General features: G+C 49.0%; 1 protein-coding gene across 6 annotated transcripts; it reads left to right on the top strand.

Annotated features, from left to right (window-relative positions):
* Positions 1 to 2500: 2500 nt before the first annotated feature.
* On the top strand, positions 2501 to 19583 carry ZNF275 (zinc finger protein 275). Of its 6 annotated transcripts, XM_053891459.1 has the most exons (7): positions 2501 to 2655; positions 11629 to 11721; positions 11803 to 11882; positions 12185 to 12293; positions 12760 to 12830; positions 13052 to 13140; positions 13453 to 19583. In XM_053891459.1, the coding sequence occupies exon 7, from the start codon at positions 13511 to 13513 to the stop codon at positions 14636 to 14638; it is 1128 nt and encodes a 375-aa protein (XP_053747434.1). In that variant the 5' UTR covers positions 2501 to 2655; positions 11629 to 11721; positions 11803 to 11882; positions 12185 to 12293; positions 12760 to 12830; positions 13052 to 13140; positions 13453 to 13510; the 3' UTR covers positions 14639 to 19583. The 6 variants fall into 6 exon arrangements, with proteins under 6 accessions (XP_053747434.1, XP_053747433.1, XP_053747435.1 ...); XM_053891458.1 differs by lacking the exon at positions 11803 to 11882; XM_053891460.1 differs by lacking the exon at positions 11803 to 11882 and having other exon boundaries at positions 13049 to 13140.
* Positions 19584 to 19963: the final 380 nt, after the last annotated feature.

Here is a 19963-nt window from a genome sequence, read left to right as displayed (position 1 = left end):
GGGAAATCTATTTGAATAGACACTTTACAAAAGAAAATATAGAAATGGCCAGTAAGCACAGAAAAACATCATCCTCAACATGATTAGTCATCAGGGAGATGATAATTAAAATCACAATGAGTTGCCACTTCACACCCACTTAAATAGCTAAAAATAAAGGTTGACATCCCTAAACGTTAAGGAAGATTGGAAAGAAAAGGAACTCTTGTACATTTCTGGTAGGAACATAAATTGTACAACCACTTTACAGAATATTCTGGCAGTTTCTTATAAAACAACTATCCTATGACGTGGCAATTCCCTTTCTAGGTACTTATCTAAGTAAAATGAAAGCAAATGTCCACACAAACTTGTAGACGAATGTTCAGAGCAGCCTTATTTATCATAGTCCAAAATGGAAACCGCCCAGATCATAAACTGGTGAATGAATAAACCAACTTGGATATATCCAGACAATGGAATACTACTCAGTAATAAAGGGAAAGAAGCAACAACACATTCAACAACATAGAAAAATCTCAACATCATACTGAATGAAAGAATCCAGACACAAAATAGTACATACTGTATGATTCCATCCATATGAAGTCCTCAAATAGCAAAAGTTACCTATGCTGGAGAAAACTTAGCACTGTGGTTGCCTTTGTGTGGGATTGTGGTGGTGACTGACTGGAAACGGGCACAAGGGAAATTTCTAGGGTGTTGCATCTTCTGTATCTTGACAGGAGCTTGGAGTATGCATTTGTCAAAACTCACTACATGGGGCACTTACGATTTGTGTGTTTTTCTGTAGTAAATTTTACCTCCCCCAAAACAGTAAACAGGTATCCATCTCTAGTTAATGCTATGCATGCTGAGGTGTTTAGAGGTGAAGCATACTGATGTGTGCAGCGTGCTTTGAAATGTATCAGTAAATTAAGGATGACCTTACAATCAAGCAAGTAGAGCATAAGGCTAATTGTAGAATATTGGTGATTGGTACCTGGGTACAGATCTTTGAATTGATCCATATGTTGCAAAGCTGTCATAATAAAATCTGAAGGAAAATAAGAAAAGAGTTGTTAACATCTAAAATGGTTACAAGAATATTTAAGAAGTCGGTTATCACTGGGGTGCCAGGGTGGCTCACTCGGTTACGCATCTGACTCTTGATTTTGGCACCTGTCAGGTAAGTTCGAGCCCCGTGTAAGGGCTCTGACAGCACAGAGCCTGCTTGAGATTCTCTCTCCCTTTCTCTCTCTGCCCCTTCCCTTCTCTCTCTGTCTCCTTCTAAAAGTAAAAAAAAAATAAACCTTAAAAAGAAGTTGGTTATCATTATCACTAATAAAGCATTAAATGCTTATTAATAAGGAATAAAGAAAAATGTTAAATCGTGTCCTTCAGACTCAATTTCAAGTGCCCAGCTTCACCCCACCTGTGTGGCTCTTTCTTTCCCTTGGCTTACTACACTTCAGCATTTTCCTTTTGATCCTAGGATATACCCAATTTGTTCCTGACACATGGTCTTTGCAGTTGCTGTCCCTTTTGCCTGAAGATGTCCTTCCTCTCTTCCCATGGTTGAGTCCTTGTCATTGAAGCCTCATCTCAATGGTAGCCTCACCCAATTCCTCCACCCATCACTCCCAAACATCACCTTAAATGATGCTCTTTACAGTTCTTATCACTCTTATGCATTTTATGTTGATCCTTGTTAATTATAGTCTTCCTTAGGAAACAAGAGTCTTCAAGGAAGCACTAACGAGCGTAGCACACTGCAGGGCAGCAGCAGCTTCCTAGATTTCTAATGACTGGCAGCGAATTCTTCTGGAACTGGCTGTCACTACTTGCAGCGCTCCCCCCCACCACCCCCATCGAAGAATCCTGTTGGTTTTTCTTCATAGTATGACCTATTTTGAAATTAACTCAAATGCCTTTCCCCTCTACCCCTATTCCCACATGGGTGCGCGCCTACACACACACACACACACACACACACACACACACACAAGAGCTTTTGGCGCCAAATACGCACCCCCTGAGGGCAGGGATCCGGCCTGGTTTTGCTCACAGCTGTATTCTTACTGCCTGGCACAGTAAGAGCTCACAACGGCATTGGTGACTCAGTAAGGAGCTTTGACCCCTCGCGTGAGATCTGGCTTTGCTCTGCTTCGCTTTCGGTTCCCGTCCCCCCACCGTCACTAGCATCCAGAAGGCGTCCGAGGGGGCAGGGTTCTTTCCATTGCTTCGTTCCTTCTTTCATGGGCTGGTTGCTTCGTTCGATCACTCATTCATTCATTCATTCATGCATTCATTCATTCACTCACTCATTACCACATTCATTCCACTCCTCCCTCCTCCACTTAGGAATCTGGCCGGGACGCGCAGATCCCCCGCAGTCGCGCCCGCCCCTCCCCCTGGGCCTCAGCCCCGCCCCCGCCCCGCCCCGCCCCCTCTCCGGGCCAATTGGGGCTGGCTGACCGGGCGGGGCCGGGGCCGGGGCGGGCCTTGCTCCCCCACTACCCCCGGCTGCGCCCGCGGCTCCGGAAACGCGCCGCGGGGCTGCTGGGCTCAGCCGCGCGCGGGCGGCTCCGTGGCGTTTCCTGCCACGCCGGGCCTGCCTGGGCCTCGCCAACGCCGCTCCGCCGAGGTCCGCGCGTCGGCCGCCACGGGGCCGGGGTGAGCGTGAAGGCCACGGGAGGATGTGCGCAGGGAGCGGGAGGGTGTGCAGGATTGGGCTGATCGTTTGGGCCACGCGAGGATTCGCAGGGGGGCGGCCTGGGAGAGTGCGCGAAGCTAGGGTGAGTGTTCCGCAGAGTGTGCGGTGGGGGGCGGCCAAGCGTTTTTTGGGGGGCGCCTCGGGGCCCGCTCGGCCCTGAGGCCATCCAGAGTGAAGGACGAGTCTCTTATGGCGGGTACGAGGAGGCCCGAAGGCCTTCTCGCGGGGGCCGGCGCTCGGAGCGGGAATCACGGATGTGCCGAGGCCTACGCTGCTTTTGAGGGGACACGAGGAAGTGGGAACTGGTCGTTATGGGAAGGAGGGGACCCCTGCGCCAGAGCAATGGAGGCTAAGGGGGAGGGGGCGTTGGGAAGGTTAAAGGGCTTTTTCCCGGTCTGGGGGAGGGGCTGAGACGCAGTCAGGGGCGCTGGATGGATGAGCTGAGGACGGTTCCTGCTGATGGAGTTCCTCCTTTTCTTTTGGGTGGGGGTTGAGCCTCAGGGTGGCGGGGAGGGATGGGGGACTAGCCCAGAGTCCAAGAACTGTGAGGGAGCGCAAGGGGGGGGCAGCCCTTGCTGGGTGAAGATGAGCTCCAGGCTCTGGGTCTGAACAGGGCTTTTTCTGTCACCCTTCTGGGGGGCCATATCTCCTGCTCCTGTGCCCCCCCCCTTAAACTCCTTTGCTGCCTCCTCTAGTCTATATTTGGGTGATTAATTACATGTCTTTTTCCATCCTACCCCCACAAACACACGCTTGCCTGCGGCCCAAAGCCCATGGTCCCATTCAAACACCACCACCACCACCACCCCCCCCCCAAAATCCTGGCCCTCTTCCCGGAGGTCCCACCCTGTTCCAACTGACGCCCTCCAGCCAGCATTGGCCTAGCCTGGCTGCCAGCCCCCCTCCGGTCTCTTTGGTCAGTGAAATATTTTCTCTTAAACCTCAGACCCGACATTTTTCCTTTACCAAAGGATTTCAGATGAGATTGCCAGAACAGCACCCCCTCTGGGTACTAATGCTGCCTCACCCCATTCCCCATCCTCCCTTCCCCATTGAGCCTTTAAGTAGAAGCAGCTTGCACCGTGCCTTGCACAGTCCAGTCCATTCCCCAAAAATGTCCCTGGATCTATGTTTAGAATCCTGATGAGCAGTGATTTTCAGCCTTCTTTGGGTGAGAGACCCCTTGGAAAATCACTAGAAAGTGTGAATTCTCTTCCGAGAAGTCTGACAATCAGCAAAGACAGTGGGATCCCATACTGGAGGCTCACAGGCCAGAGTCCTGTCTTCTGAGTGCTGGAGGTGAGGAAGACTCCAGATGCTAGACAGGCCCAGCACTAACAAAGTGCAGCTCCACATTCCAGTCCCAAGAGTGCTGGTTGAAAATGCAGATTCCTTGGCCCCACCCACACCCGCTACTCTGCCCTTTGAGTTCTTAGCAAACCCCAAGCCAGAGTTCTAACACACTGATCTAGCCCTGCTCCTAACCTGCCTGGGCTCACCAAATGAGCAGCCCCCCATACCCATGTAGAATCTCTCATATCCAGGGCAATGTAACCTAAATGAATCTAAACTTCACAATTTATTTTGATTTTTAGTAAGATGCCATGCGTCTTCTTGGGGAAAGGGCAACATAAACCTTTCCTCAGTTAAGTACAACAAACACTACAAAATCCCCTTCTGGTCTACCTTCTGGCTTTTAATAGAAGGAAAAGAAAACGGAAACCTAAACAGAGAGGGACAGGTGCCCAGGCAAAGTGAGAGAGGAAAACTGGGGAAGATGGAGACAGATGCCTCCCACCCACGCACACGGAAAAAGACACACACAGACACAAACATCCCAAGAGAAACAGACTTTCCTGGTGAAACACCCTCTCTTGGCCCTTTAGGATTCTGCCACTTCTAGCAACAGCGCGCTTACACGGTACAGGCTGGGCCCAAACAAGACCTTCATGGCCACATCCTGACGAGACAAGTTGAGAGCATGTGAAGGCCAGGCTCAGCTCCAGCCCAGAGGCTCGGGTCAGCGTCCTGGCCTTGCCTGGCCGGGGTGGATCAGGATTTCGGCAGTGTGTGTTGTGTCGGTCTGTCCTTTGGTTAAGTACTCACGACCCAAACAGACACGTTCTCGGAAGATGCATCCAAGTCTGCTTCTGTCCCCCCAAATTATTTCAGTCTAACAGGTGGGACCTTTCCTGCCTGACTTATCGCTCAGAATTGTCCCAAGACACAATGAGCTATCCTTGTATGTCTCTTTTGGGTAAGTCTGGGTGTTTACAGACCACGTCTGCTGGCCTTAAAGCTGGTCATGCTGTTAGGGTGAGGATGCCCACGGGTGAGGATGCAAGATGGTGTGAAATATTCTTTGCATTCTAGAAGTGCTTGTATTTTCATGTATGTCAGTGTCACTAAACCGTCTTTGCCCACAGACAATTCTCAGTCTAAGCAACAAGACTCAAAGGAAAACAGACCTCTAATAAGGAGAATTGGGAATCTAGGTAATCATTTGAATGGGACAGAAAGCTGCAGACACCTATCTGAATTAGATGCTGAAGAGTGAGGTCTCTTGTCTGACCTATAAAGACACCCTCCAGGGCATTTTTGCTCTGGCCCAGAACTGAACTGAACTGAACACCATGAGCTACCTATTGTCTTCCAGGGCCTGAGGACATTCTGCTACAGGTCCTTATTTAGATGTTCCAGGGAGTCCAGGTATTTCTGGCACCCCTTAGAAGTTTCTAGAAGCTGCCAGATAGATCTAGTTTGGGTAGCCTTGCTACCTCACCCCTGCTCCACTGCGCAGGGAAAAACAGTACCTGCTAGGGAGGTTGCATGGCTGTTTGTGCCACGGACTTGGTCAAACACTGATCTTTTAGGCTCAGAAGCGACCCTTACTAGTAGCCAGACATCCTGAGGAGGGATTCTGAGCTCAAATGCAACCAGAAGACACCTAATTATTCACTACCTTTTTTTTTTTTTTTTGACATGGGTTATTTTTTGTCTCCATTGAATTCAACTCTTAATTTCTGTTCTTTCATATCAGAGAGGAATGATTATTCTGGTTCTCTGAATGTTTCTGGTTCTATACGGAAAAGTCTACATAAGTAAGTTGACTAAAATTTACATTGCCATCTAAAGTACATATCAGGGCTATTTCTGCACTCACGTGAGCTCTCATGTCGTAGAATACGTTATTCGGATTGTCAGGCACTGGATTAGCATCGAGAGGATTTCCCTGTGCTCGTCAAGCAGCTGCAGTGTCTAGGGTGGAATCTGCAGTCAACCTTTGATAGGGCCTTCACTCTCAAGGAGCATATAGTCATTAGGCCACACTTCAGATCACATTTAAAGAAGAAAGATAATATTACTTATATTAAGAGGCAGAGATTTGCCCCATGTCAGGCTCAGTGCTGACTGCGTGGAGCCTGCTTGGGGTTCTCTCTCTCTATCTGTCTGTCTGCTACAGGTACTTCGTGACATTCAGTAACTGCCTGTTCTCTGGATACGGCCTGGTGTTAGAAGGCTGCCTATTTCTTTTCTCTGGTGTGGCTCAAAAAGTCTTAAATCTTAGGAGCTGGACCTTAGGCAAGTTACTTAAGCTCTTGGATCTATGACTCCCTTCTGTGTGAAATGGAGGTGGTAATAACTATAGGTTGCAATAATGAAATTATGTGAAGGGAAGGAGAAGCACATTAGCAAACACATAGTAGGTGCTCTGTAACTGAAGGTTTGCACCATTTAACATGCCCCTCCCCCCACAGTTTATCCCGTGTCCACTCAGTGCCAGGGGCTCCTGGGGATTCCAGGGGTGACCAAGAAAGAGCAGGTCTCTCTCCTGTGGGAGGTGACAGTTCTCCTGGGGAGTCAGGTAAAAACAATTTCAGAGGATTTTTAGGTAGTGAAAAGTGTTATGAGTACATCGTGATAGGGCTGGAGAGCGAAGACACTTGGAGGAGGTTGACACTTGAATGAGGCCTAAATTCTTAGAAGGAACCTCCTGTGGCATGTTCAGAGCCCCGAGGGGCATCACCTTGGCATATTTAGGACAGAATGAATGCCAGAGTGTCTGGAAGGAATGACTAAGATGTGGGGTGAAGGATATGGGCCTGGTGGCCTGGGCAAGGGTCTTTTTAAGGAGTTAAGGCCTTAGGTCTTTGGCTTGAGGACAGTGAGACAAGTTTATAACAGGTCATCTTTCTCAGAAGGTAAATGTGAGCTATTCTTTCCATTCCACTTGTGAGCAAAAGCTCAATGTCAATGGAAGTGAACTTTTTCAGTGAATTATATAAGTAATCTCTGACCAGTTTGTTTTGTATCGGAAGTCAAAGTCAAACCAGACATCAAATATATACCAGGAAGAATCCAACTGCCCAGAGGGGGCCCTACCCAGGTGACAGTGGGACATGGAGGGCTTGGCTGCTGGGTACCTAGGGCTTCACTCACACACCAAGGAACCACCCGTGCTGGGCAGTGGGTTAAAGATGAGAATGGGGCTTCTGTGGACATTTAGACCAAAGGATGCCTTCTGCTCTCACCTGTGCATGGCACTGAGAACCTGGGGAGACGAGCCCAGGAAGTCCCAATCCCATGGTCCTATCTCTAAGCTTTCTGGAACTGCCCACACATTCCTAGCAGCCCTTTCCCCTGTATCTACCTTGACCATGTCAGTATCTCAGGATATTGCTCAGCTCCCAGGGCCATTCCCCATTGTCTCTCTGGCCTTAGCCCTGCCCTCTTGCATGCTGAGCATCTTTCTTATCTAAAGTCTACCCAAATCTTTTAAAATTGTTATTCTTTTCTGATTACCAAAGAAATACAGCTTGGTCACTAAAAATTCATATGTTGCAGAAACAGAAAGCAGAAGACCATTCGAAACCCAGACTCTTCTCCAGTGTGGCACACGTTACAGTATAGGTGTGCTCATTTCAGCTACAAGTCACTCTGTTTATTCCTTTTTTTCTCCTAAAATGCAAATATATACCTAGCAAGTCACTCCCCTTCCCCTACGCTCTTTGGAGTTTTTAAATAAACAGTTACTGTCGGTCTACATCTTCTATGAAGGATTTGCATTTTTGTAATCTGCATGTCATCCATATTGGCCACCTGTTGATTTTTTTTGCATTTTTTTTCTTGTTTTCTACCACTTGTTGATTTTATGTTCAACGTCTCCAGTTTTCTTCCTGCTCCGAGTTCTAGGTCTCTTCAGTAAGGTCTCCTGAACACTGCACCACATTCACCATTCACCCTCTCTTCTTATTTTGGTCCTTGGGATTATTTAGACCCATAGTATATTGTTTTCCATCGTTTTATTTTTCAACTATTTATGTCTTTACATTTAAGGCCTTTATATGTAAAGCTTCTTATAGACATCATAAAGTTGAGTATTGTTTTTTTAATGCAGTCTAATAACCTCTGCCTTTCAATTGGAGTGTTTAGTCCATTTACATTTAACTTAATTATCCATGTGCTTGGATTTAAGTTTGCCATCCTGCTGTTTGTTTCTTTTTGTCCCATCTGTTCTTTTTCCTTTGTTTCTTTATCTTTCTTCTTTTGGATTTTTTTTTTTTAGAATTGTATTTTATCTTCACTACTGGCTTATTAGCATGCATCAGAGTCTTGGAGGGCTTCCTAAAACACACAATCATATGTTTTACTTATACATATGTTATAAAACCCCACACTACCTTAATATTATTATTGTTTTAAATGATCAGTTATTTTTTTTAAAGATTTAAAAATAAAGTAGTGGGGGGTCCCTGGGTGACCCAGTCAGTTAAGCGTCCAACTCTTGGTTTTGGTCAGGTCATGATCTCACAGTTCATGAGTTCAAGCCCTGCACTGGGTTCTGCACCGACAGTGCAGAGCCTGCTGGGAATTCTGTCTCTCCCCTCTCCCTCTGCCCCTGCCCTGCTTGCTTGCTTTCTCAAAATAAATAAACTTTTAAAAAGTAAATAAATATATATAAATAAAAATAAATGAGGTAGAAGTGTTTTCTACTTCCTCACATATTTACATTCCTGTTCTTCTTCATTCCTTTGAGTAGATCCACGTTTCCATCTGGTATCATTTTCCTTCACCTGAACAACTTTCTTTAATATGTCTCATAGTACAGGGGCGCCTGGGTGGCTCAGTCGGTTTAAGCATCTGACTTCAGCTCAGGTCAAGATCTCATGGTTTGTGAGTTCAAGCCCCACATCAGGGTCTCTGCTGTCAGCGCAGAGCCTGCTTCAGATCCTCTGTCCCCTCCCCACATCCCACACCCCTCACCCCTCACTCCCCACCCCCGCTTCTCTGCCCTTCCCCTGCTCACGTGCTCTCTCTCTCTCTCAAAATTAAATAAAAACATTTTTTAAAAATGTGTCTCACTGTACAGGTCTGCTGGTGACCAATTCTCTCAGCGTTTTGTCTCAAAAGTTTTTATTTGCCTTCATTTTTAAAGGGTATTTTCCATGAATATAGGATTCTAGGTTGGCAGGGTTTTTTTTTTTTCCTTTAGCACTTTAAAAATGTCATTCAGTTGTTTGATGGCTTGCAAATTTTCTGATAAGAAGTGACTCTTATCTTTGTGCCTCTGTAAAGAACAGGTCGTCCCCACCCCCCACAGCTGCTCTAAGATTTTCTCTTTATCACACTAGTTTTCAGCAATTTCATTATGGTGTGTTTTGGTGTATGTGTGTGGTTTTTTTGGTTTTGTTGTTTGTGTGTTTAGTCTGCGTAGGGATTGGTTCTCATCAAATTTGAGGGAAAAATTCCAGCCATCATTTTTTCAACTATGTTTTTATCCTTTTCCCTCTTTTCCTCATCTCAGATTCCAATCACATATGTGTTAGGTGATTTTCTGTTATCCCAGGTCACTGAGACTGTTTTTTAAATATCTTTTTTTTCTTTCCGATCTTCACTTGGGATAGTTCCTATTGCTATGTCCTCAAGTTTTCTAATATTGGAGGGGAGGGGATTCATTGTCTAATCTGCTGTTAATCACATCCAGTGAAATTTTTATTTTAACTATCATAGTTTTCACCTCCAGAAGTCCCATTTGGATCTTGTTTATATTGCCCATTTTTTTCATTATGTTTCTGTTTTTCTTTCAATACTTATCCACAAACTAGCTGTTATCCTTGTCTGTAAGTTTCATTTTTGAGTGTTTCCTATTGACATGATTTTCCTTGCCATGGGTCACATTTTCCTGCTTCTTGGCATTTCAGTAATTTTTTCTTGGATGTTGGACATCATAGAGATTATATTGTTGAGTGTCTAGATTTTGTTGTTTCACTTTGAGAAGTGTTGGACTTCCTTTTTTGGAGGTAGTTATTTATGGAACAGCTTCATCACGTTGAAGCTTGTTTCTAAGCTTTTGTAGAGCAGGTTCAGGGTAGCTGTGACTCCAGGGGTCAGTCAGTCGTACTACAAGGCCTGGCCCCTCTGATTCTATACTGAATGCCCCCGGTGATCACGGAGGACTCTCTACCCTGGCTGGTTGGATACTGAACATCTCCCTACCTTTGTGTGTCCTGGAAATTGTTCAGCTTAAAGCTTCCTGGTCATTCTTTTCCTAGTCTTTGGGAGTTTTATTATGCATGCGTGTTAGGAAAAGTTCAAGGGGAGCCTTCTGCTGATTTTTTGGAGCTCGTTTTTCCTACATAGCTCCCTCCTTTCTGGAACTGTGTTCTGCAGCCTCTAGCTGCATCAGCTGCCCCAAATGCTAGTCTGTGTCTTGATGGAGCCACCAAGCTCTGTTTGAGTCCCCCCCTTCCCTACACTCTCAGTCTGGCAGTTGCCTCCAGGCAGAGCCGGGCAACGATGAGGCTCATCTCCACTGTGTTTCTTCTGTTGGGATCATGATCCAGCACTTCCTGCTGTCCAATGTCTGAAAACTTGTTTCACAGCTATTTTGTCCAGTTGTCTACTTGTTTATGGCAGGACATCATTTGTTCCTTGTTACTCTATCATGACCAGAAGTGGAAGTCTCTGTCTATCCCTTTTAATATAATATCTAATTTTATGCAAAAGTCTTCCTGGAGTATCTGGGTTTTCTACTCCTTGAGCTACTGGAATAATGCCTCCTTCTCAGTCAGGTCTGGATTGAATTGAATTGATTTGATATCAGAACAGAAACCATAATCCTGTTCCTTTGAACTCACTGAAATGGGAGGCCTATGATGCATACACGTTTGTGGTATCTTAATTACAATATTTCACATATTTTGCAATCTGGGAGAAAAAGGTAAATTGTACATATCGTTCAGATCTTGTATTTAGCAGCTTGGTATTTGAAGATCTTTTCTTTGCGGCTTCTTTTTTTTCCAGCAATTTTGTTCAACTTTTCATTTTGTCAGACATACCACAGAAACGGTCTGGTCTGCATCTCTCTCGCTGTCACCTGGTTCATTGTTTCAGTTGAATGGGGTATGGCCTCTACAGGGCCTTGCTTCTGGTCAAGAAGACCTAACTTCTCTTGCCTCCAGTGGCCCAATCTGGTTTTTCTGGGGCCCCTACAAAGTTGGAAAGGTCTCTCACTTCTCACTTAGTTAGTTCTTCTGATATTCTTTTGGGGAAGCTTCGTTCCTGGGCAGTGTGAGCACTGACCTCTTTGAGGCTGGCTGCTAAGGAAACCTGTGGCCGGCCTGTCTCTGAGAGTCAGGCTCGCCACCATTCGTTCTGCACCTGTGTCTATATTCTCCGGGCTGTTCCTGGGCCAACATTCATTTGTTTTGTTTGGGTTCTCTCTGGCCTGCCTGTATTCTCTGCTACCTGTGTTCTCCACTGTTTGGGGTCTGTTTTCTTAGGCATACCTGTGGCTCCGGCTTGTCACTCAGCTGCTGTGCAAGAGAAGACTGAATAAGATTTAAAACCAGGGAAAAGGAAATCACTAGTCTTGTCCTAGGTGACCCAGAGACAGGGTTATTGTCGCTCATGGCTCTTTTCACTTTCCTTAGCTCTGCCTGCCCCCCCAGGGTCTTGCCCTTCCCCAGGATGGACCCCCAGGAAACCAGGTCCTGGCAGGCCCTCTTGAGATCCTTGAGGCCCAGGTGAGCTGTGCTTCCCCCTGCCTGGCTTGGGAAACTGTCACTGCTCCCTGAGTCTGCCTTAGCCTCTACCTCTTTTCCCAGCATGACACACTACAGGACTTGAACCCCTGCTGCTGCCTTCCATCCCTCTGCTGTCCTCCTGAGAGTCTACCAAGAAACGGGTACCTGCCGGGCTTATAATTCCCATTATGCTGGTGCGGGAGCTGCATTTCAATCCAGGAAAGTGACTGAACTGGGGTCTCTTGGGAAGACATTGGGAGGCCAAAGCGAAGGCCATGGCCCAGGTCTTCTGGTGCTTGGTTAGTTCTCTTTCCAGGATTTCTTGACGCTTGTGCTTAGATCTCCACGCTAGCGATGCATATCTACTCCAGACCCTCACCTCTTATCCCTGCTATTACTAGTGCTGCCCCTGCCTCATTCTAGAATGCACAGAAGGACTGCTTATCCCTGGGAATTCTTACAGGATTCAGTGACATTTGATGATGTGGCCCAGTACCTCACAAAAAAGGAGCGCCTGAGACTGGACGCTGAGCAGAGGACACTGGCATACTACAGGAATGTGAACTCCGTGGGTAAGGATGCCCCTGGCCCTCCACCAGCTTCCCCACAGCTTCGTGGTCCTGTGCAGCCGAGTGAGGGTTGAGGGGCACCTGGATTACCCCTGCACAACCTTGCCTTCTGGGGGCTTATGCCCCCCCCACCCTAGGGATCGGCTGTAAGAAAATGCAAAGGGTCTGCCAACCCTCACCATTTCAAATTGGCAGGGCCCCCTCCCAACTCCTAAGGGCATGGAAAGAGGCCTCCTCCGGTTTTTACTGGGAAAGAAATTAGAACAAAGTGGCCACTATCATTTGGAAAACTTTTTTTTTTAATCCTAAATTGCACAAAAACTGAATGGCAATTTTATTACAGTTTGTTGTTGAGAGAGAGGTTGGCATGGCAAGGCCCTATGCCCTGTTGAGGGCTGCACATGGTGGGAGGGGCGAGACTGCTGAGTCACTTTGGGAGTCGTGGAACAGTAGGACTTTCCGTTTGCAGGCACTGAGGAGTGTGAGCAGGCAGAAAGGGAGGACCAGCTCTTCACAACAAGTCCCTGGCACTCCACCCAGGTGGGCCCAGACTCTGCCTCATCCAGTCTCTGGCGGGAGCCAGCCCTTGGGAAAGGGCAGGGATGAATGAGTTGCCTGAGGGCACAGCCAAGCTACCTACGCTTGGTGGATTAAAAGAGTTTCGACTTTGAAGGCCGTGCGCCCCGCCCCCCTCCCCACCCGGCTGTGTTCTGATGGCATCTTTGGCTGCCACCAAAACCCTTTTCCTTTTCTGCCAGCAGGAGTTCCTGTTTTGATCGCTGCCTGGCTCCTCACCTGGTACAAGGCCACGTGGTGCTGGCATCTGAGCCATCCCTGAACACAGACTGAGGTAAGCATTCCGCTGAGTGCAAAAGAACCCCGGAAAGTGCGAAGAAACTGTGGAGGAGGCCCCCGCCGAGCCTTTGGGGAGGGGGTGTGGCTGCTTCTCAGTCACAGGAGGGGAGACCTCCTCAGCACCCCTTTGGTAGGGGGCGTCCAGCAGTGACACCTTTCTGCCCCTTTCCTCTGTAGTCCTTGCTTCTGGTTGGATGGGCACTGGCCACCTTGCTGCGTGGTCTCTGGGCCCTGTGCTCAGCAGCTGTCTCAGGAGGAAGGTGATTGTTGACCAAGGAAAGTAACCTCCTTCCCTCCTCCTCTGCAGAGTACAGTGTCTTGCGGTGCCCGTCTCCAAAAGCATCTTGGTGACGCAACGGCAGAGAATGGGTGAAGACGCTCAGCCCCAGGAGATGGCGTCCACCAGCTCCCCGATGGCCGGTGCACCCAGCCCTGAGGTCAAACAGAGCAGAGACTCGGAGGGGAGTGGGGGGAGCCCCCAGAACCTGCCCATAGAACATCACTTTGCATGTAAGGAGTGTGGGGATGCCTTTCGGCTCAAGGTCCTCCTTGTGCAGCACCAGAGAATTCACAGCGAGGAGAAGGGCTGGGAGTGTGGCGATTGCGGGAGGGTCTTCAGGGGTGTCTCTGAGTTCAACGAGCACCGGAAGAGCCACGTGGCTGCAGAGCCCCAGCCGGGGCCCAGCCGAGCGCCGGAAGATGCCGTGGAGGAAAGAGAGCAAATGGAGAGGGAGGCGAAGCCCTTCGAATGTGAGGAATGTGGGAAGAGATTCAAGAAGAACGCGGGCCTCAGTCAGCACCTGCGCGTCCACAGCAGAGAGAAGCCGTTTGACTGTGAGGAGTGTGGGCGGTCCTTCAAGGTGAGCACCCACCTCTTTCGCCATCAGAAGCTCCACACTTCCGAAAAGCCGTTTGCCTGCAAGGCATGCGGCAGAGAGTTCCTGGATCGCCAGGAGCTCCTCAAGCACCAGCGCGTGCACACCGGCCACCTGCCCTTCGACTGTGATGACTGCGGCAAGTCCTTTCGGGGTGTCAACGGCCTGGCCGAACACCAGCGCATCCACAGCGGGGCCAAGCCCTACGGGTGTCCCCACTGCGGCAAGCTCTTCCGGAGGAGCTCGGAGCTCACCAAGCACCGCCGGATCCACACGGGCGAGAAGCCCTACGAGTGTGGCCAGTGCGGCAAGGCCTTCCGGCAGAGCTCCAGCCTCCTGGAGCACCAGCGCATCCACACCGGGGAGCGGCCCTACGGCTGTGGCGACTGCGGCAAGGCCTTCCGGGGGCCCTCCGACCTGATCAAGCACCGGCGGATCCACAGCGGACTGAAACCCTACGAGTGTGACAAATGCGGGAAGGCCTTCCGGCGGAGCTCCGGCCTGAGTCGCCACCGGAGGACCCACAGCGGAGCGAGACGCTGCGAGTGCAGCGAGTGTGGCCGCGTGTTCAAGAGGCGGGCGGCACTGCAGAAGCATCAGCCAACCCACCATGACTAGACGAGGCCCCGAGGCCCACGGCCCCACGGCCCCATGGCCGGCGGCGGCTTCCCGCGGGGGGCGAGTCCCTAGAGGGGAGGGCAGAGTCAAAGGAGATGACCAGTTTTGTAGCGCTTATGTCTGTTCTCGTCCGGAAGGTTGAACCCAATTTATACCGTCACCAGCAATTTATAAGTGCACACGTTTCCCATTTTGCCTGTTGAGAGTTGCTTCTACGACATTCTAATTTATTTTGACTCGTTTAACTGGCAGGAAGTACCCTCAAGGTATTTGACATCCACGGGCCTTGAAGCAGGAGGAGAGAAGAGACACCTGCCTGCGGGGGTGAAGGAGCTCGCAGGACCTCTTCTCCAGGCCGCTCCCTCAGGAGCGACTCAATGACGGCCTCCGTGTGACGGGACCCAAGCTCTCCTGGAGAGAACAAAGCCCCAGAGTCGTTTGGCCTACTTGAATTTATAAATTTTTAGGGATGTAAATAGAATACTCAAATGTCTTATAATATTTAATTTATTAATTCAGTTATACATGCATATTGTAAATCACATACTACACAGAATAATATATTAATTTAGAAAAGCCGCCTGTTTTCCCTCACTCCGTTCCACAAGATCATTTTATCCTAAAGCCTCACACGCAACTCTGACCTCACCATCTTCCCCAACCTCGCAGCCCCCTCTTGAGTCATCCGACAGTTTCAAAGCACATCCAATGGCTTCAACTCATCTAAGCTGTGTGCCATGTAGCACTGTGACAATCCCTGCACAAAGCTCTCGCTAGAAGTTTCCTCCCAAGCCATAAGTACCTGTTCACATAACATTAGGACGATTGTTGGTTTCTTCAATTTGTCCTGTAGCCCTACAACATAACCACTTGATGTGTTTGCCTTTTCAAATGACCTTTATTTTAAAAGACTTTTTTGAAGCATCTATAACTTGTTGTTGTGAGGTCATACTCTTAGGAATAAGTACTGAATCTGGGTTACATTTCTTTTGCATCCATTTTTCTTGAACCAGTTCATTCCAGTGACTTCCACGTGTGTCCAAAACTAGCATCGGTTGGGGTCTGTTCCAGGCTAATAGGTCTTGTCCTCAAGCAGCACTGTTTTCTTCAGAATTAAATAGCTGAGGGCACCCCCGAAACAGGGACATCTCCAGGACTCAAGTATAAGGTGATGCCTCTTGTTCGGGAATGGTAGCCTCTCATACAGAGCCAGCCCTCTGTTTCAAGCTCTGTAAAACAGGGGCGATCCCAGGACTACCCCTAAGGTTATCGTGGGAACTGTGATGCCACGCCTGGCCCGAAGGCACACACTCAGTGAAGGTCATCTCCTGTCGTCACCATAATTAATGCCGTCATCCTATGACTCATTAGTACCAGAACTGGGGATGGACCCAGGCCTCCTGACTCCTAGTCTCATCTTCTTTCTCTCGTGCAATGACTTAAATACTGTTCCTGTTTCCTTGCATGCAAACCGTACGTTCATCTCCTTTGACCAGTTATCAAGTTACCTTTGGACATAATGACTTTATACAGCAGTCCTTTCTACATCGATCGTGACGGTCTCTTTTCCAGTTTTATTGCTTTGCTCTTTGGAGCAGTTTTATTACATTTTTGTTGTGCGAGCTCTTAGTTTTTACATACCCGGGCATTCACTGTTGTCCGTGAAGCCGTGACTTTCATTGCTTCAGTAGTTAGATACGATGATGTTTTTTTCTAGAATTTTAATTACAAGTGAAAAGTTGAAAGCCCTGCCCCACCAGAAGGTGGATGCACCAGGTGGGCAGGCTGGATGGGAACGGGCCCCAGAAGCAGGCTCTCTCCTCATCCACGATGCGGACTCTGCATGTCTGTGGGCAGTACTTGACTATCCAACCTGGCCACTCAGACACGCGAGAGAAACTTCCATCTCGGATGGCCAGCACATTCTGACTGTTCCTCAGTATAGCCCTACCTGGCAGCAGCAGGGCTGGGCCTCAACTAGATCAATGGGGCGGTCCAAACGTGGTCTTGGCCACAGCTGGCTGTCCTCCAAGCTCCAGGGAGCTTTGGCCATGCCCAGCACGGATTCAGTGCTTGAGCAGCAGACCCACCAGAGACACATCTCCTCGAACACAAGAAGACTCACTTGGCCGATGCTGTCATGTGGACTGCATCCTCCTCCTAGCGAGTGACTCTGGAACTAGAAAGAGGTCAGCTTGGTGGCTTTTGCTTTGGGCAACTGGGGGGAAATTCACCCACGTGTTCTGATGTTACCTCCCGCAGCCACACCCAAGGAGCAGCAGAGCAAAGGCTCGGAGAGGAACGGCGCCCCTCCGATGCCCGGTGTGGCCTGGTGATAGAAGCTGGCCACCACAGGCCTGGGCTGTGACTTGCAGCAGCCATGCCCGGGAGGGGTGACAAAAGCAGGGTTTGGAGGGCACCGATGCCCTTCTGACGGCCCGTGTGGCATAGAAATAGAAGCTGGTCGTCCCGGGGCCAGGCTGTGACTTCCGACAGTCTCCCCCGGGGGGAACAGCAGCAAGGGCCGGCCAGAAACCTGGCCCCCGGTGGCCTGCAGAACCCGCAGGTAGAAGCCAGCCATGCTGGGGCTGTGGTGTGACTTCCCAGCAGCCGTGCTTGGGGGGGGCCTCTCGAGGGCCCACAGAGGAAGCATACGCTTCTGATGGGCCCGCCAAGGCTGAGGCCGAGCTTCCCGGCAGGCACATCTGGAAGAGCTCCTCAGGCCCCCATCCTGGGAAGCAGGGTCCCATGGCGACCCCTGTGACCTTAGCCAGAAGGTCCTCTGGAATGGCCCCCCGGGCCACAACGGTGGCTCTCTGTGACGTCTCCAGCCTGACCCTCAGGCTGGAGAGAAGCCAACAGCACCTGTTACATAGCAACTCCTTTTGCTCTGTGGGCTTCAGTTCTCGCAGTAGTTGTGAAACTGTGTCTGCCATCACTGCTTCCTTCGGCATCAGTTTTCTCTTTTCAAGCTGTCAGGACGTGTTTGACACCACTGTCATTCGGGAAAGAATTTGACATTCACGGGGGGCAAGTCTGGCAGCTTTCACTGGGAGCGCTCTGCCATTTCTTGCTTGTTCGCTAGCCATCTGTCAGGTTTTATGAAGGATCCAGATACAGTATTAACTCAGAACCTAGCGTTGTCGTCACTGCTCCCTCTCTCCCAAGCCAGGACATGGCATCTTGGCATCCTGGCCGCCTGTCCTGCCCTCCTTGACTTTTTTCCATTCCCCGTTCTATAATTTTCTCCCAAACCCTCTTCTAGAGTTAACACTAAAGACCGCATCTTCTCTGTCACTGTGTTTGCGGGTGAAGTCTGTGCTCTCTCCGGCGCAAGCAGTCTGTGGCTTTAATGTGTGTCCTGTAGTTGTGCCAAGTTCAGTTTTTGCCTCTGGTAACTTGGGGGTGGATTTCCTTGGCTTCTGTAGGTATACTGCTACATCAGATGCAAAATGTGATCAAGCTTTCTATTGTGTGGGCTCGTCTATGCATTTGTGTATCTACCTCATTTCATTTTTTCTTTCTAATCACCCATATTTCTTTTGCAAGGGAAATGAAGAGCAGTTGGGTCACATAGAATGCCGACTTGCGTTAGAAATATATCCTTTTCTTATATTCTGAAAGAAACCTTCCATTGCTTTTATTAAAGTTTTGAATACTTGCTGAAATTTTTAAATGAAAGTTCCTGTTTACCATTTTTGCTGCTTATTAAGATTAACTGTGTTGATTAGTTGTGTCATACCCACTTCTGCATTTCCAGAATGAGCCCCACCCAATCACAGAGGGTACCTTTGTCTCACAGTGTTGGCATTCCACGTGCTCCGGGCTTCATCCCTGTTGTGTGCCCTGTGACCCTCACTCCCCTTCCAGGCCACACTAATCAAACCAGAACTGAACACTTGACTCAAGGGCAGCACCTTGTCATCGGAGCTGGCTGGCAACGACAGGCTGGGCCTTTCGGGTTCTCTGTGAAGTGCAAACAAGAAAAACGAGAGAGAATCTTCTCGTTGGTATTGGAAGGAAGAGGGAGCCACGCAGCACTTAGGGGAGTTGACCCGATAGGTGGCACCAGCTTGAAGATCCTGCTAAGCACTCCAGAGCTGTCTCCCTGAGGCAGTCCAGGCCCCATCATGTTCTTGGATTTCTGGCAACTGCCCTCACCAGTTCATTTGTGTCCCCACCAGAGACTCCCTTGACCTGAGCCAGCCTGATTGGGTCTCTGCTTTTTGCAATCTGTCAAGAGTCAATTGCCTTTTACCAGTTGGCTGCTTCCTGAGAAGAATCACATGGCTGGTTTCCCTCATGTTCTACCCGACTCTAGTTCCTGGCCCGAGTCCCACCTGACTGTTGTAGACACCTGTTTAAATGTGGTACTCTGTTCACTCAGATGGGGAAAACCTATGCCTTTTAGTCTCAGTGAGTTTGACCAATGCCTCTGTCCGGGTGTTCCTGTACGGATCCCATGTGTGCCCCATGAAATGATTTAAGTCAACACCCACCCTGTTCTTTATTTTGGAAGTGTCTCGCTACTTCCAGAAAATCTGTGAGATTGGGGAATTGAGAATTTCTCTATTACTAGTATACTTACATTCTGTACTTCTCATGGTATCAGTTTAGCTGTTTACTTTGGAAACTAGAAATGGTCTCTTTTAACTTGGCCTTTAATGTTATTTGCATATCTAAGAAGAGTAGCTGTGTCCGCCCCAGTCCACCGTTCATTTGTTGGCGCTTTTTTCTCATCCCTCCCTGATCTCCTTAACTTGTCTGTTTTATGGCACTTACTATAATCAGCCTTGCACTAGAGCTTCGGCCTCCCCACCCTCTCCCACCTGTTAGATTGTGAGCTCTTATAAGACAGGGGTGATCCTTCATGTCTGATTCCCCTACCAGATCTAGCACAGTGCCTTGCATCAAGTAGATTTCAATAAATATATGTTAAATGGCATTGGTCTTCCTTGACTTATTTTGTCAGAGTTTCGGTTAACAGCTCTTCCCTTGCTCCTTTCTCTGCCCTCTAAAGTTCTTTCCCCACCCCCCACCCCCACTTACTGGATGCCTGGAGGGGACAGGAGGTGCCCCGATTAGAAGGGCTGGTTTCCATGGACATTTGAGCTGTCCCTTGGCAGAAGAGGCCTGTCATTCAGCCAGGTCCCTTCTCCCACCCTGGCTAGGGCTCTCCTCAGAGTCTGAATTCCGGGCGGCAGCAGAACACCAGGCTGGACTCTGAGCTCCTCCTTTAGGGACCAGAAATAGAGTGACGGAAGTGGCTACTAGGACCTGAGGATCAGCCAGCCTCTCTGGTCTAGGTGAGGGTGGGAGTGAGGA

This window comes from Panthera pardus, unplaced genomic scaffold, assembly GCF_024362965.1.
Source record: "Panthera pardus isolate Hobbes unplaced genomic scaffold, ASM2436296v1 HiC_scaffold_27, whole genome shotgun sequence".
Lineage (NCBI taxonomy): Eukaryota > Metazoa > Chordata > Mammalia > Carnivora > Felidae > Panthera > Panthera pardus.
The sequence above is the reverse complement of the archived record's forward strand: the minus strand, read 5'-3'. Positions and strand labels throughout refer to the sequence as shown.

Excerpts from the sequence above, each read along its gene's own strand:
- ZNF275 (XM_019437726.2), top strand. The coding sequence starts at position 13,511 with ATGGGTGAAGACGCTCAGCCCCAGGAGATGGCGTCCACCAGCTCCCCG.